Source organism: Salmo salar, chromosome 10, assembly GCF_965601325.2.
Source record: "Salmo salar chromosome 10, fSalSal1, whole genome shotgun sequence".
Classification (NCBI taxonomy): domain Eukaryota; kingdom Metazoa; phylum Chordata; class Actinopteri; order Salmoniformes; family Salmonidae; genus Salmo; species Salmo salar.
In genome coordinates, this window is record NC_138300.1 from 37,839,279 (window position 1) to 37,856,289 (window position 17,011).

The window sequence follows — 17,011 nt, forward strand, 5'->3', positions numbered from 1 at the left end:
TTGGATAGGCAATCACTTGAAAAACTACGAACCTCAGATTTCCCACTTCCTGGTTGGATTCTTCTTAGGTTTTCGCCTGCCATATGAGTTCTGTTACTCTCACAAAACTTCAGAGGGTTTTCTATCCAAATCTATCCAAATCAGTTTACTCTGGGCACGCTTTTCATCCGAACGTGGAAATACTGCCCCCCAGCCCAGAGAGGTTAATGTGTTTGAGCCAATCAGTTGTGTTGTGACAAGGTAGGGGTGGTATACAGAAGATAGCCCTATTTGGTAAAAGACCAAGTCCATATTATGGCAAGAACAGCTCAAATAAGCAAAGAGAAACAACAGTCCATCGTTTAAGACATGAAGGTCAGTCAGTGTGGAACATTTCAAGACCTTTGAAAGATTCTTCAAGTGCAGTCGCAAAAACCATCGAGCGCTATGATGAAACTGGCTCTCATCAGGCCTTCATTGCAAAGAAACCACTACTTGCTTGAAAAGACTTGCTTGGGCCAAGAAACACGAGCAATGGACATTAGACCGTTGGAAATCTGTCCTTTGGTCTGATGAGTCCAAATTTGAGATTTTTGGTTCCAACCGCTATGTGTTTGTGAGACACAGAGTAGGTGAATGGATGATCTCCGCATGTGTGGCTCCCACCGTGAAGCATGGAGGTGTGATGGTGTGGGGGTGCTTTGCTGGTGACCCTGTCTGTGATTTATTTAGAATTCAAGGCACACTTAACCAGCATGGCTACCACAGCATTCTGCAGCGATATGCCATCCCATCTGGTTTGCGCTTAGAGGGACTATCATTTGTTTTTCAACAGGACAATGACCCAAAACACACTTCCAGGCTGTGTAAGGGATATTTGACCAAGAAGAAGAGTGATGGAGTGCTGCATCAGATGACCTGGCCTCCACAATCACCTGACCTCAACCGAATTGAGATGGTTTGGGATGAGTTGGACTGCAGAGTGAAGGAAAAGCAGCCCACAAGTGCTCAGCATATGTGGGAACTCCTTCAAGAGTGTTGGAAAAGCATTCCTCATGAAGCTGTTTGAGGGAATGCCGAGAGTGTGAAAAGCTGTCATCAAGGCAAAGGGTGGCTACTTTGAAGAATCTAAATACTATTTACCCACCTTGGCGTTTTTCCTATTTTGTTGCATTACAACCTGTAGTTTTAAATATATATTTTTTTGGATTTCATGTAATTTACATACACTAAATAGTCCAAATTGGTGAAGTGAAATTAAAAAAATGAATGGTTTGCACACTCAAGGTTTCTGTTTTTTTGTCTTATTTCTTGTTTCACAATAAAAAAATATTTTGCATCTTCAAAGTGGTAGGCATGTTGTGTAAATCAAATTATACAAACCCCCAACAAATCCGTTTTAGTTCCAGGTTGTAAGGCAACAAAATGTCAAGGGGGTGAATACTTTCGCAACCGACTATAGATAAAGGGCTTCATTGCCAACATCTCAAAGTATTCCTTTAAGTATTTAAAAGAAAATATATATACTATTTGAACCTAGGTCTGTCTCACTCCTTCATTGCTAAAATCTCAATTCATCCCTTTTAAACTATGACTGAATGAACCAATGGAAAAGTCTCATAAAGGCTAACCCACTTGAAGCATATTCAATCACATGCACAAAGTATTTGAAAGAAAACATTCTATTTGCACACTTGTCAGGATTGAGTTACAGTACATGACTTGAGGAAGATTTTAATGAATGTCCTGTCCCCAGTGCCTCTGACCAGCCCCCCAACTCCTTCTATCTGGTGCGTCTGATCTCCAAGCTCCCCTGTATGGTTCTGAGGCTGGGCTTTCCTATCAGCACCCTGGCCCACACCAGGAACAAGGTACTGGACATGTTCTATACACCAAAAATACTTTAAAATTTTTTGAATAGAGGATATATTTTTAATCTCGAGCTGTTCTTATTTCTCCTCACTGTATATGGTACTAACAAGCAGAGGGAAGTGTTCAGTACAAACTTGTGTGACTAGTAAAATATGTCACTCACTAGGTGAAAACATGACACATTTTCCTCAGAATGCTGCAGACATCTGTTGGTATGACCTTTTGTTGCCATTTGTGTTGTCATGACGTTGGCCTCTTTGAGTACAGGGAGGACAGTTGACCCCCTCCCCCTTGCACCATCCCCCCAACCTACCTCCCCCCACCCAGGCCCTGTGTGAAGGGGTTGTAAAATTCCAGAGGAGAATCTTACAACCACATGGCCCAGTTGAGACACAGAGGGGTCCCATAGAAAGACACAGGAAATTCTTCCAACTCACAGAATTGGGGAACCGAATGACATTTATGTTCTGGAGAAGGTATGAAAGATTGGTGAAGAATCCAGCTACGAACTGGTCCGCTTGGTACAATTCTGTGATACTCAGAAGAGACAATATAGCCATATTACCATAAAACTGTTTATATAATAGCCTCAACATCAGGACGTGCATCCAAATGGTTGTATAGAATGTATTAATAAGGATAAAGCTATTTGTGATACATTGAGATGCTGTGTACTGATGTTAATGTGATAGAATGTATTTATGTTCAAAGATTAAATCAGTCATCGGCACGCCCCCCAGGGACACAGACAGGACCAGGCGTCATTTGACAAGCCTGTTCTATGTTCACTATAAAACCCCACCCTGATTTACTTTCTTCAAACCAGGCCTCCACTCCATTGCGAGTTGGCCAATAGGTTTGACCATCCAATTCCTATACTGAAGGTGAACTATACCAGGTGGTTAACTTTTAGACTATTGATACCGACAGAATAAGAACAAGTCTTTGATATTAATTAATAGTCTGCAGCTAGAAATTATATCATTGAACGTGAAGACCAATGAAACATCCATTCTATAATGACATTAGAGAGAGAGAGAGAGAGAGAGAGAGAGAGAGAGAGAGAGAGAGAGAGAGAGAGAGAGAGAGAGAGAGAGAGAGAGAGAGAGAGAGAGAGAGAGAGAGAGAGAGAGAGAGGGAGAGAGAGAGGAGAGAGAGAGAGAGAGAGAGAGAGAGAGAGAGAGAGAGAGAGAGAGAGAGAGAGAGAGAGAGAGAGAGAGAGAGAGAGAGAGAGAGAGAGAGAGAGAGAGAGAGAGAGAGAGAGAGAGAGAGAGAGAGAGAGAGAGAGAGAGAGAGAGAGAGAGAGAGAGAGCAGATCAACAAGGATCCCGACGACACACTGAGCGTATATATATATATTGATTGCAGTTGTTCCCGAATGAGTGAGCGTTCATGTACAAATCTGAATATTTTCCTTGGTGCCCCGATCTCCTAGTTAATTACAATTAAACGATGAATCAGTTTAATCGCGTGATAATAATTACAGGGAGTTAATTGATAAACATGTCTTCAGTTTAATGGTACCCCAAAGACACGACAGTGTCAATGTTGTCTGTAAATGTTGATTGTTAACTCATGGCTGAAGATGCAAGACAAATTCCTGAAATGCCAATTAAGGGAAGTGAACTAAACAGCTGTCTGTGAGGGAACTAACCTATCCTATTCTTCAGCTCATCCTTTTCTCTGCCCTTCATCTTCTAGATAGTGGATGAGTTGCGGGAGCAGATCCTGAGGCTTCGCTTCCCTCAGCGCATCCAGAACAAGGAGGCTACGCCCAAGACCAAGAGGAAGATTCTGGGGCACGCCTCCCGCGCCAAGTCCCCTCCTCTCCCTAATTCCAAACCTGCGTTGTCTGACCGGCCATGTATGGTTGTCCTCAACAAACCTCTGGAGAAACTGCTCATCAGGTCAATGGAATGTATTCAGATTTGTGCCTTGAGCATGGAAGTTACCCAGCAGGCACAACTGATTTGAAATAATGCTGGTTAACTTGCAATACCAAAACAGTCGGATGGTAGCATTTCAATTTACACTAATGTTTTCAAAGAAACAAACAAGTTTATTGATGTACTTATTGCTGTGTAATTACCATTTTATAATGTAATTAGGAAATATCTGGTTTCTGTACTGTAAAATTAAGTGATTCCAATTTATATTTTTTCAGTCACGTGGCTTTTTACTGTAGATTACAATTATTGAGGTCACGAGACATAAAGCATCAGATTTTTGTTTGGATTATGAGTGCTCTGAATCTAACAGTGTCCAATCTCCCCCTGAAGCTACGATAAGCTTCCGTCAGACTTCCGGACGCCCTTCATTCTGAACATGGAGAACTTCACCCAGCTCCCCAGCATGACCGCGCCCCTCAGTATGGCAGCCAATCGCGCAGCCTCGTCCAGCCTAGCGTTTCTTTCACGCTACTTTCTCCACCAGCGCTGGGTCTGGACGGTGCAGGGCGGCCTTGGATCTACCGTTCCCCTACAGGCTGTGGCTCATATACTGTCCATGCTGTCTGAGTGAGTCCCCCTGGCATATTTAATGTTACCTGTAAAGTTTTTGATGTGCGTTACACCGGTTTACCTGAATATCTATATGCTGGCATGCTTTATGACACAGAAATACTTTCCTGATGGATACAAGTCATCATTGTCATATCAGGGAGCTGTTAGGAAGTTCTTAGGGTTACTAACATCTTGTGACTTGTTTCCTGAAAGTGTGTTTTGATTTTCCTCCAGGATTCGCCTCTCTGAGGGCTTTCATTTTGCTGCCAGTGGAGATGGCATAGTCAACATGGTGACTGAACTGCCAATGAAGGTGAGAGTAGAATGCTGACTGGCTGGGGCACTTAGAGACAAAGTATTTACTAAACCCATATGAACTCATAAAAAAAATTGTCCTTCGAGCGGTCCTTCAAGCCGATATGAACAATTTCTACACACATTTTACAGAATGAGGTAACATTGTTCAGTCTAAACCAAACAAAACTCATCTATCATTATCTACATTAACACTGCAAAAAATTAGGCCACACACATACACATATTCTTATCTGGACATATTGAGGCCAGACAGTTTACTGTACAGTGTTTGCATTGAATTCCTATACAAATCTCATGGTAAGAATGACTTGTGATGCTGTCCCTGTAGGGGATGCCAGAGGCGGTGGATGGAGAGAGTCACACCTGTATTGTCCAGTATATCCTGTTTCCACCTCACTCCACCTCTACCAAGGACAGGTGAGACTGAATTCTATTAAGTATTTAGCCACTGGTTCTATTGCTTTATTCCACACGTTCCACAATTTCAACACATTATCTTCATATATTATCCAACACTTTTATTTCTAAGAACAGTTACTTTTATTTCTAAGAACAGTTACTTTTATTTCTAAGAACAGTTACTTTTATTTCTAAGAACAGATACTTTTATTTCTAAGATCAGATACTTTTATTTCTAAGAACAGATACTTTTATTTCTGAGAACTGTTACTTTTATTTCTAAGAACAGATACTTTTATTTCTGAGAACTGTTACTTTTATTTATAAGAACACTTTTATAAGAACACTTTTATTTATGAGAACTGTTACTTTTATAAGGACTGTTAGTTTTATTTATAAGAACAGTTACATTTATAAGAACTTTTTTAAAACCTTTTGAATGCTTTGGTGCACGTTGCTATTGGGTATATTTTGCTGGTTATTTAGTCAGTTAATTGTGCTATTGCTGAATAAGCTTCCGTATGTCCTCCTGTCCTGATCCCTTATCTTCCATCATGGGTCTCCAGTTTCTCCACAGACGATGACAACGATACAGAGGTGGAGGCTATCGATGTGGACACAGAGCTCAACCTGGTGACCGAGTGTTGGGTTGAGCCTCAGAGTAGGACAGTATGGAGCCCCAGAGACCAACACAGACACTTCCAGGAGCTCACCTACCAGGAGATACCCCAGGCGGTCAGTACCAATCAATCAATCAATCAATGAAATTGTTATTTTTATATTCGCAGTTGTCAGCTGTTGTCAAAGGTAGCTAGCTATTCAGTAGTAAAATCGCTGGGAGTTCCAATTCATGCGTTTCTGTAGTATTACAATACTTATGAAGAGATGAGGTAAAGTTTAAATGTGTGTACAGATACGGCCAGAGGAGGAACGACTCTACGTCTGGTTCCTCTCTCATCATTTGATTGTAAAAGTGAATTAACTTTGTCCACAGATTTTCCCCCGGGATCTGGCCACTGTGTCCACCATGATGACGTTTGAGTACCTGAGCCAGCTGTGCCAGAACAAGGAGCAGGTGTACCCTCCCATCGTGGTCGGGGCAGGGGACCCCCCACCCTCTGAGGACTGCATCCACACCGTTCCCATCCAGTTTGACCTCATTGAGCTGCTGCCCAAGTGCCAACAGATAGAGATCTTCTTCCTCACTCTCAGCAGAGGTGAATGTTATAATGTCCTCAAGATCACATTTTTTTTCAACATGAATTGATAAATTGTGGCAAATTCTGGTAATAGCCCAAATCTGGGTCCCTCCTACTCTTCGTCCAACACCTTAGCCATTTATACCCCAAGAGGTCCAAACGTCTTGACAAGGTCACTAAGTGTTGTCGCTACAATATTATGAAAATGGTGGTTGAAGTAATGAAAATGTATTGCAGTGGAGACGGAGGTGTCCCAGGGCGCCCCCTACCTGCCCAACGAACTCCTGCTTAGTCTGTTCCACAGCAGCTTGCAAAACGAGCTCAGTGACCGGGAGATCACATTGGCTGACCATGAGAACGTCACCTTCATGCATCACATCCTAGACAGGGAACGAGACGGACATATTGCACCCTTCTCTCTTCCTGTCATCAGAGGTAGGCATTCTAAATGTGTGCTTCTGCTGTACATTTGCTTGCTCTTTGGAGTCTAGACTGAGTTAATGTAAAGCACTTTATAAACACATGTTGACTGACTGAAAACCACAAAATCCTGCTAATGATTGTTTTAATTATGTAACATTTTATACTCCTGCACAAAATGACTTTTGTTTGTTACCTTCTCTTGACAGAGGAGTGCCTGAAACGTCCAGAGAGACAGGACATGGTGATGTCATTCCAAACTATAGAGCACAGTAAAGAAGTGACTGGATCCACCAGTACCCTGCAGGTAATCAATCAATCAAATTGTATTTAGAAAGCCCTTCTTACATCAGCTGATGTCACAAAGTGCTGTACAGAAACCCAGCCTAAAACCCCAAACAGCAAGCAATGCAGGTGTAGAAGCATGGTGCATCCTGGTAACGCACGTGTCCAGATGGAATTTGTGTTTGTGGCCCTGGCAACTGGACCTTTTTTGGAACACAATTATTTTGGTCTTACTGAGATTTACTGTCAGGGCCCAGGCCTGACAGAATCTGTGCAGAAGATCTAGGTGCTGCTGTAGGCCCTCCTTGGTAGGTGATAGAAGCACCAGATCATCAGCAAACAGTAGACATTTTTGACTTTAGATTCTAGCAGGGTGAGACTGGGTGCTGCAAACTGTTCTAGTGCCCTCGTGAATTCATTGATATATATGTTAAAGAGGGTGGGGCTTAAGCTGCATCCCTGCCTCACCCCACGGCCCTGAGGAAAGAAATGTGTTTTTTTGCCTATTTTAACCGCACACTTGTTGCTTGTGTACATGTATTTTATAATGTCGTATGTTTTTTCCCCCAACACCACTTTCCATCAATTTGTGTAGCAGACCCTCATGCCAACTTGAGTCAAAGGCTTTTTTGAAATCAATAAAGCATGAGAATACTTTTGTTTTGGTTTGTTTGTTTTTCAATTCGGGTGTGCAGGGTGAAGGCACGTATTCCACGGTAGTACTTGGGGTCAAATTTGTCTCCACTTTTGTGGATTGGGGTGATCAAATGTATTTATATAGCCCTTCGTACATCAGCTGATATCTCAAAGTGCTGTACAGAAACCCAGCCTAAAACCCCAAACAGCAAGCAATGCATGTGAAAGAAGCACGGTGGCTAGGAAAAACTTCCTAGGAAAAACTCCCTAGAAAGGCAAAAACCTAGGAAGAAACCTAGAGAGGAACCAGGCTATGAGGGGTGGCCAGTCCTCTTCTGGCTGTGCCGGGTGGATATTATAACAGAACATGGTCAAGATGTTAAAATGTTCATAAATGACCAGCATGGTCAAATAATAATAATCATAGTAGTTGTCGAGGGTGCAACAAGCACGTCCGGTGAACAGGTCAGGGTTCCATAGCCGCAGGCAGAACAGTTGAAACTGGAGCAGCAGCACAGCCAGGTGGACTGGGGACAGCAAGGAGTCATCATGCCAGGTAGTCCTGAGGCATGGTCCTAGGGCTCAGGTCCTCCGAGAGAAAGACAGAAAGAGAGAATTAGAGAGAGCATATTTAAATTCACACAGGACACCGGATAAGACAAGAGAAATACTCCAGATGTAACAGACTGACCCTAGCCCCCCGACACATAAACTACTGCAGCATAAATACTGGAGGCTGAGACGGGAGGGATCAGAAGACACTGTGGCCCCATCCGATGATACCCCCGGACAGGGCCAAACAGGCAGGATATAACCCCACCCACTTTGCCAAAGCACAGCCCCCACACCACTAGAGGGATGTCTACAACCACCAACTTACCGTCCTAAGACAAGGCCGAGTATAGCCCACTAAGATCTCCGCCATGGCACAACCCAAGGGGGGGCGCCAACCCAGACAGGAAGACCACGTCAGTGACTCAACCCACTCAAGTGACGCACCCCTCCCATGGACGGCATGGAAGAACACCAGTAAGCCAGTGACTCAGCCCCTGTAATAGGGTTAGAGGCAGAGAATCCCAGTGGAAAGAGGGGAACCGGCAAGGCAGAGACAGCAAGGGCGGTTCGTTGCTCCAGCCTTTCCGTTCACCTTCACACTCCTGGGCCAGACTATACTTAATCATAGGACCTACTGAAGAGATAAGTCTTCAGTAAAGACTTAAAGGTTGAGACTGAGTCTGCGTCTCTCACATGGGTAGGCAGACCATTCCATAAAAATGGAGCTCTATAGGAGAAAGCCCTACCTCCAGGCGTTTGCTTAGAAATTCTAGGGACAATTAGGAGGCCTGCGTCTTGTGACCGTAGCGTACGTGTAGGTATGTACGGCAGGACCAAATCGGAAAGATAGGTAGGAGCAAGCCCATGTAATGCTTTGTAGGTTAGCAGTAAAAAAAAGTCCAGCCTAGAAGTAACAAAAGCATGGATTCATTTTTCTGGGTCATTTTTGGACAGAAAGTTTCTGATTTTTGCAATGTTACGTAGATGGAAAAAAGCTGTCCTTGAAACAGTCTTGATATGTTCTTCAAAAGAGAGATCAGGGTCCAGAGTAACGCTGAGGTCCTTCACAGTTTTTTATTTGAGACGACTGTACAACCATCCAGATTAATTGTCAGATTCAACAGAAGATCTCTTTGTTTCTTGGGACCTAGAACAAGCATCTCTGTTTTGTCCGAGTTTAAAAGTAGAAAGTTTGCAGCCATCCACTTCTTTATGTCTGAAACACAGGCTTCTAGCGAGGGCAATTTTGGGGCTTCACCATGTTTCATTGAAATGTACAGCTGTGTGTCGTCCGCATAGCAGTGAAATTTAACATTATGTTTTCGACTGACATCCCCAAGAGGTAAAATATATAGTGAAAACAATAGTGGTCCTAAAACGGAACCTTGAGGAACACCGAAATTTACAATTGATTTGTCAGAGGACAAACCATTCACAAACTGATATCTTTCCGACAGATAAGATCTAAACCAGGCCAGAACTTGTCCATGTAGACCAATTTGGGTTTCCAATCTCTCCAAAAGAATGTGGTGATCGATGGTATCAAAAGCGGCACTAAGATCTAGGAGCACGAGGACAGATGCAGAGCCTCGGTCTGACGTCATTAAAAGGTAATTTACCACCTTCACAAGTGCAGTCTCAGTCCTTGGTCCTTGGTTCCAGATATTGGGGACAATGCCAGAGCTAAGGATGATGTTAATGAGTTTTAGTATAGCCAATTGGAATTTGTTGTCTGCATATTTTATCATTTCATTGAGGATACCATCAACACCACAGGCCTTTTTGGGTTGGAGGATTTTTATTTTTTCTTGTAGTTCATTCAATGTAATTGGAGAATCCAGTGGGTTCTGGTAGTTTTTAGTAGTTGATTCAAATATTTGTATTTGATCATGTATATGTTTTTAATGTTTGTTCTTTGTTATAGGGCCAAAAAGATTGGAGAAGTGGTTTACCCATACATCTCCAATTTGGATAGATAACTGTGTTGTTTGTTTAGTGTTTTCCAATTTTCCAAGAAGTGGTTAGTCTATGGATTCTTCAGTTACATTGAGCTGATTTCTGATGTGCTCTTCCTTCTTTTTCCGTAGTGTATTTCTGTATTGTTTTAGTGATTCACCATAGCGAAGGCGTAGACTCAGGTTTTCTGGGTCTCCAAGTTTTTGGTTGGATAGGTTTCTCAATTTCTTTCTTAGGTATTTGCATTCTTCATCAATCCATTTGTCATTGTTGTTAATTTTCTTCGGTTTTGTGTTTGACAGTTTTAGATTTGATAGGGAAGCTGAGAGGTCAAATACACAGTTTAGGTTTTCTACTGGCAGGTTTACACCTTCACTATTACAGTGGAATGTTTTGTTCAGGAAGTTGTCTAAAAGGGATTGAATTTGTTGCTTAATTGTTTTTTGGTAGGCTTCCACACTACATTCCTTCAGGGGTACGCGCAATGCCGTTGGGGGTACGCCAAATAAAAATGTGGTTCATATATATACTTTTTTTTCTCTTCACATTTTCAGACAGTCATTTATATTTTCCAACGGGGCTATACATTTGGGTGAGTTTTTTTTCTCACCTGAGTAGCCTTGTTTCACTGCCAAAAATAAAATGTAACCTTCTAGTGTTCAGCAAAATAACAACACAATGTCAAATACAGGTAGCCTAGTCAAATAATTAACATCCAATTACATTAACCATTTCTTTCTCGCGGGAATTCCACTAATGGTCTGTATGTAGCCAAACATAGCTACTGCTCATGTTGGTATCTGTACTGATTGCGCAAAAGCCATGACAGGGGGACATAGTGGAGTGGTAACGCACGTGCAAGCAGTTTCTCCCGACACCACTTGGGTACACTGCAGCATCCACGAGAGGCTCTTGCTGCCAAGGGAATGCCTGACAGCTTGAAAGACGTTTTGGACACTACAGTGAAAATGGTTGACTTTGTTAAAAACTGTCAACGTCCCACTCTAGTCAACAGCCAGTGGAATCACGTCGCGCGAAATACAAAACCTCATAAATGCTATAACTTCAATTTCTCAAACATATTACTATTTTACACCATTTTATAGATACACCTCTCCTGAATCGAACCACGTTGTCCGATTTCAAAAAGGCTTTACAGCAAAAGAAAAACATTAGATTATGTTAGGAGAGTACCCTGCCAAAAAAAATCACACTGCCATTTTCAAAGCAACTAGATGCATCACAAATACCCAAAACACAGCTAAATGCAGCACTAACCTTTGACAATCTTCATCAGATGACACTCATAGGAAATCATGTTACACAATACATGCATTTTCTGTTCGATAAAGTTCATATTTATATATAAAAACAGCATTTTACATCGGCGCGTAACGTTCAGAAAATATTTTCCCTCAAATGCTTCCGGTGAACCAGCGCTACAATTTACAAAATTACTATTCGAAAACATTATTAAAATTTAATATTGTCATTCAAAGAATTATAGATTAACATCTCGTGAATGCAACCGCATTGCCAGATTTAAAAATAACTTTACTGGGAAATCACACTTTGCAATAAACGACGTGGTATGCTCAGAAAAATAGGCTAGGCGATACATGTTAGCGCCATCTTGGAACCATCTAAAATCAAAAATACTATCGTAAATATTCCCTTACCTTTGATTATCTTCATCAGAAGGCACTTCCAGGAATCCCAGGTCCACAACAAATGTAGTTTTGTTCGAAAAAGTTAATTTATGTCCCAATAGTCCCTTCTCGTTAGCGCGTTCCGAAGGCTACTCATAATGTACTGAAGCGCGCGGAACTTGTCGTCACGAATGTGCAAAAAAAATATATTTACATTCGTTCAAACATGTCAAACGTATAACATAAATCTTTAGGGCCTTTTTCAACCAGAGCTTCAATAATATTCAAGGCGGACGATTGCATTGTCTTACTAAACGTTTAGGAACAAAAGGTTTCCAATGGGCGCCCGCGTCATAGTAGTAATAGCCCTCCCCCTGTGACCAACTTCCCAAGCCTCTCTTTGGGTCAGTTTCTACCATAGAAGACTCAAACCACTTTGTAAAGACTGTCGACATCTAGTGGAAGCCTTAGGAAGTGCTAAATGATTAATAAGTCCCTGTGTGTTTCAATGGCAAAGGTTTGAAGTGATTCCACACATCAGATTTCCATTTCCTGTTAGGATTTGTCTCAGGGTTTTGACTGCCATATGAGTTCTGTTATAGTCACAGACACCATTCAAACAGTTTTAGAAACTTTAGAGTGTTTTCAATCCAAATCCACTAATTATATGCATATTCTAGTTACTGGGCAGGAGTAGTAACCAGATTAAATCGGGTACGTTTTTTATCCGGCCGTGCAAATACTGCTCCCTATCCCCAACAAGTTAAAGCAAGGCCCCTGAACTCTCATGTATTTTCTGCACTATGCAATGATATGGGCAGCGACCATGTAACGCTTTTACAACATACAGAAGTGCACTGTTTATCAAGGGGCAAAGTATTGACACATCTTTTTGAATTGAGAGACGAGCTTAAAGTTTTCTTTACTGACCATAATTTTCACTTGTCTGACCGCTTCCAGGATGACGAGTTTCTCACACGATTGGCCTATCTGGGTGATGTTTTTTCTCACCTGAATGATCTGAATCTAGGATTACAGGGACTCTCCGCAACTATATTTAATGTGCAGGACAAAATTGAGGCTATGATTAAGAAGTTGGAGCTCTACTCTATCTGCATTAACAAGGACAACACACAGGTCTTTCCATCATTGTATGATTTTTTGGTGTGCAAATGAACTCAAGCTTATGGACAATGTCGAATGTGACATAGCGAAGCACCTGAGTGAGTTGGATGCGTAATTACGCAGGTACTTTCCCGAAACAGACAACACAAACAACTGGATTCATTATCCCTTTCATGCCCTGCCTCTAGTCCACTTACCGATATCTGAACAAGAGAGCCTCATCGAAATTGCAACAAGTGGTTCTGTGAAAATTGAATTTAGTCAGAAACCTAGAGAGGAACCAGGCTATGAGGTGTGGCCAGTCCTCTTCTGGCTGTGCCAGGTGGAGATTAAAACAGAACATGGCCAAGATGTTCAAATGTTCATAGATGACCAGCAGGGTCAAATAATAATAATCACAGTGGTTGTAGAGGATGCAACAGGTCAGGTTATTAACCTGTACCCTTCAGGTAGTAATCTGTACCCTATGGGTTGTAACCTGTACCCTTCAGGTAGTAACCTGTACCCTTCAGGTTGTAACCTCTACCCTTCAGGTTGTAACCTGTACCCTTCAGGTAGTAACCTGCACCCTATAGGTAGCAACCTGTACCCTGCAGGTAAACCTTTTAACCAGTCTGCATTCTCTCTTTGAGGAGAGAAATCCAGAAGGTTCCTCCTTGGCGTTGATATCAGTTTTATGAAATGCAAAAACAATGTAAAACCACCAATGGGCCTCAGGTTCTGCTTTTGGTATCCATGCATGTTTTACACTACCCTCTTCTTCCTCTCATTATTGAAGCTTTGTCCTTGGGAAATACTCCTTTTGTCTATTCTATTTTGTAACACTTGTCATCTCTGTGCGTTTGTCTCCTCTTTCTCTCAGAGTTTCAGCAATGCAGACCTGGTGGACGAGGAGTCAGTCCCAGTGGAGAGGGATGGGTCTACCCCTCAGTGGAAGTGTTACGCCAAGTACATCAGCCCCCAACAGATCCTCCTCACCTTCCTCCCTGACACCTTCACAGGTAGGCCTGGTGTGCTATACCCCCTTCTCCTTTCTGGGAACTGGTTTAGTCACAGGTAGATAAAATCCACTTTTGTTCTCTGTGCTCTGCTGTATTTGTCTGATGTGCAAATAGGACAGAATTACAGCTCTTTCTACTCATTACACAAGTGGGGGCTCTGCTCTCGTCATAGGAATCCTATGTATTTAGGCTAGTTACCAGCCTAGTATCATGTGCTAGTTTTAACCTGTCTGGGCCAGTGGGACGCTTGCGTCCCACCCTAATCAACAGCCAGTGGAATCGCATCGCGCTAAATGCAAAACCTCATAAATGCTATAACTTCAATTTCTCAAACATATGACTATTTTACACCGTTTTATAGATACACCTCTCCTGAATCGAACCACATTGTCCGATTTCAAAAAAGGCTTTACAGGAAAAGCAAAACATTAGATTATATCAGCAGAGTACCCAGCCAGAAATAATCACACAGCCATTTTCAAAGCAACTAGCATGCATCACAAATACCCAAAACACTGCTAAATGCAGCACTAACCTTTGACAACCTTCATCAGATGACACTCCTAGGACATCATGTTACACAACACATGCATTTTTTGTTCGATAAAGTTCATATTTATATATAAAAACAGCATTTTACATCGGCGCATGACGTTCAGAAAATCTTTTCCCTCAAATGCTTCCGATGAATTAGCGCTACAATTTACAAAATTACTATTCGAAAACATTGTTAAAATGTAATATTGTCATTCAAAGATTTATAGATTAACATGTCTTGAATGCCATCTCTTTGCCAGATTTAAAAATAACTTTACTGGGAAATCACACTTTGCAATAAACGACGTGGTATGCCCAGAAAAAGTCTAGGCTATAAATGTTGGAGCCATCTTGGAACGATCAACCATCAAAAATACTATTGTAAATAATCCCTTACCTTTGATTATCTTTATCAGAAGGCACTTCTAGGAATCCCAGGTCCATAACAAATGTAGTTTTGTTCAAAAAAGTATAATTTATGTCCCAATAGTGTTAGCGCGCTCCGAAGGCTAGTGAAAATGTACTGTGTGCGTCTGACTTGTCGTCAGGAATGAGCAAAAAATATATATTTAAGTTCGTTCAAACATAAATCTTTAGGGCCTTTTTCAACCAGGGCTTCAACAATATTCCATTGGGACGGTTGCATTGTCTTTCAAAACTTTTCGAAAAGGGAGAGTACCCATGGGCGCCGACGTCACATTGGTAATGGCCCATCCCCTGTGACCAAGATAAACAGTCTCTCTTTCAGTCAATTTTGATAGTAGGAGACTCAAACCACTTTGTAAAGACTGGGGACATCTAGTGGAAGCCATAGGAAGTGCTAAATGATTCACAAGCCCCTGTGTGTTTCAATAGCAAATGTTTGAAGTGATATCCACATCAGATTTCAGTTTCCTGTCAGGATTTGTCTCAGGGTTTTGACTGCCATATGAGTTCTGTTATACTCACAGACACCATTCAAACAGTTTTAGAAACTTTAGGGTGTTTTCTATCCAAATCAAACAGTTATATGCATATTCTAGTTACTGGGCAGGAGTAGTAACCAGATTAAATCGGGTACGTTTTTTTTATCCGGCCGTGCAAATACTGCCCCCTATCCCCAACAGGTTAACTGATTGTGACCTGCTTATCACCAGAAAGTGGTATTGTTACAGTGCCGTGTGTTTTATAGATGTTAGTAACATTACCGTGTCAATAAAGCTCTGAGCGTTGTTTTTTTCTCTGCAGATGTCCAGATGTTGATGTCATCTGGGCTGGATACAGAGCCCCAGGGTAATGGGGAGGATGATGACACCCTGATTATCAGCAACAAATCACAGGCCGATTCTCACTCTGTCTCTATCAATGGGCTGGATGGTGGGTTGACTGGCGAGCTGATGTCCCCTCTGCTTTCCCCTGGTGGTGGTGGTCCTGTGGGACCCCGGTCGCGCCTGTTCTCCCCTGGATCTGGGAGCTCCACGGTAGAGCATGATAATTGGGAGAGCCGGCCCTCTGAGCCTGAAAATGGCACCAAAGGTGCATTTATATTATTCTTAGTGTGTTGCTTCCAACATGCATACCTCCTCACCAACCCCATCTCTACCTCTCTCTCTCTCCTCTCTCTCTCTACCTCTACCTCGCTCTCTCTACCTCTACCGCTCTCCCTCCCTCTACCTCAGCAATAACATAATATTACTGTTGTGGAAGGGAAAGGATGGGGCTCCCAGAACAAATTGTGTTTATTTTGCTTTCTGGCGTCACGCTGAAATGCATCCCCCCTCTCTAGATGTAGCTGTAAATGATTCTCTCTCTACCCCTCTCTCCACTTCTCTCTCTTTCTCCCTCCTTTCTCGCTCTCTCTTTCCCTCCCTCTCTCAGGTGTGGATGAGAGGGATGGGGTGCAGTTCGCTGAGCCCCAGAAGGGAGACTTCCACATCACGTTCAGTAGCCAGGTGTCCCAGCAGAGCTCAGGGGACCTGTCCCATCCGTGCTGCCCTGTATACGTCTATAACTGTTCCCTGGACTCTCTGAAGGACCAGCTAGTCCATCCCCACTTCAACAGGCAGCCAAGGGACATCTTCTTCAGGTATCCAGTAACACACACACTTGGGCTACTGATGGGAAGCACATCTGTGTTCAATAGTATTTGTTTCCTTTCAAGTACTTTATCTGCACTTGATTGAGCTTGCCTGACACCATGGAACTAATGGAATATTCTCAGCAGTGGAAATATAGCAATCTGGGACACTGGGCAGGCTCAATCAAAATCTCCAAGTATTATGAGGAACAAATAGAATTTCAACCCAGGTCCGGGGAGGGGAATAGGCCAGATCCAAGGTTCTGTGTATGCCATCAATCATATGTGACTGACTCTTGAAACTCTCTGTCAAATGTCCTACCATGTCATACCTGATTATACCCTTCATAAGTTTACCCTTCACTTAACCTTGGTTGCCAGCAAGGTCATTGTGGTTACCTGAGCCCCATGCTAATGTTGTTTTCCTTTACTATGGTGATAAATAGACCTCAAGACGCTGACTCCTAGGAGATGCATCAGCAGATGAAGTTCAGGTAGCACAACACTGCTAGCTTACTGCTGC

General features: G+C 42.4%; 1 protein-coding gene across 1 annotated transcript in view; it reads left to right on the plus strand.

Moving 5' to 3' along the window:
• LOC106560333 (KICSTOR complex protein SZT2) overlaps nt 1-17,011 on the plus strand; it is a 188,366-nt gene that overhangs the window by 40,027 nt on the left and 131,328 nt on the right. Inside the window, 13 exon segments of the mRNA XM_082956975.1 lie at nt 1,736-1,850; nt 3,553-3,758; nt 4,131-4,367; nt 4,587-4,665; nt 4,999-5,087; nt 5,636-5,804; nt 6,064-6,286; nt 6,506-6,703; nt 6,898-6,995; nt 13,757-13,895; nt 15,660-15,947; nt 16,290-16,497; nt 16,935-16,982. Of these exon segments, the coding sequence (XP_082813101.1) occupies nt 1,736-1,850; nt 3,553-3,758; nt 4,131-4,367; nt 4,587-4,665; nt 4,999-5,087; nt 5,636-5,804; nt 6,064-6,286; nt 6,506-6,703; nt 6,898-6,995; nt 13,757-13,895; nt 15,660-15,947; nt 16,290-16,497; nt 16,935-16,982 (2,097 nt within the window).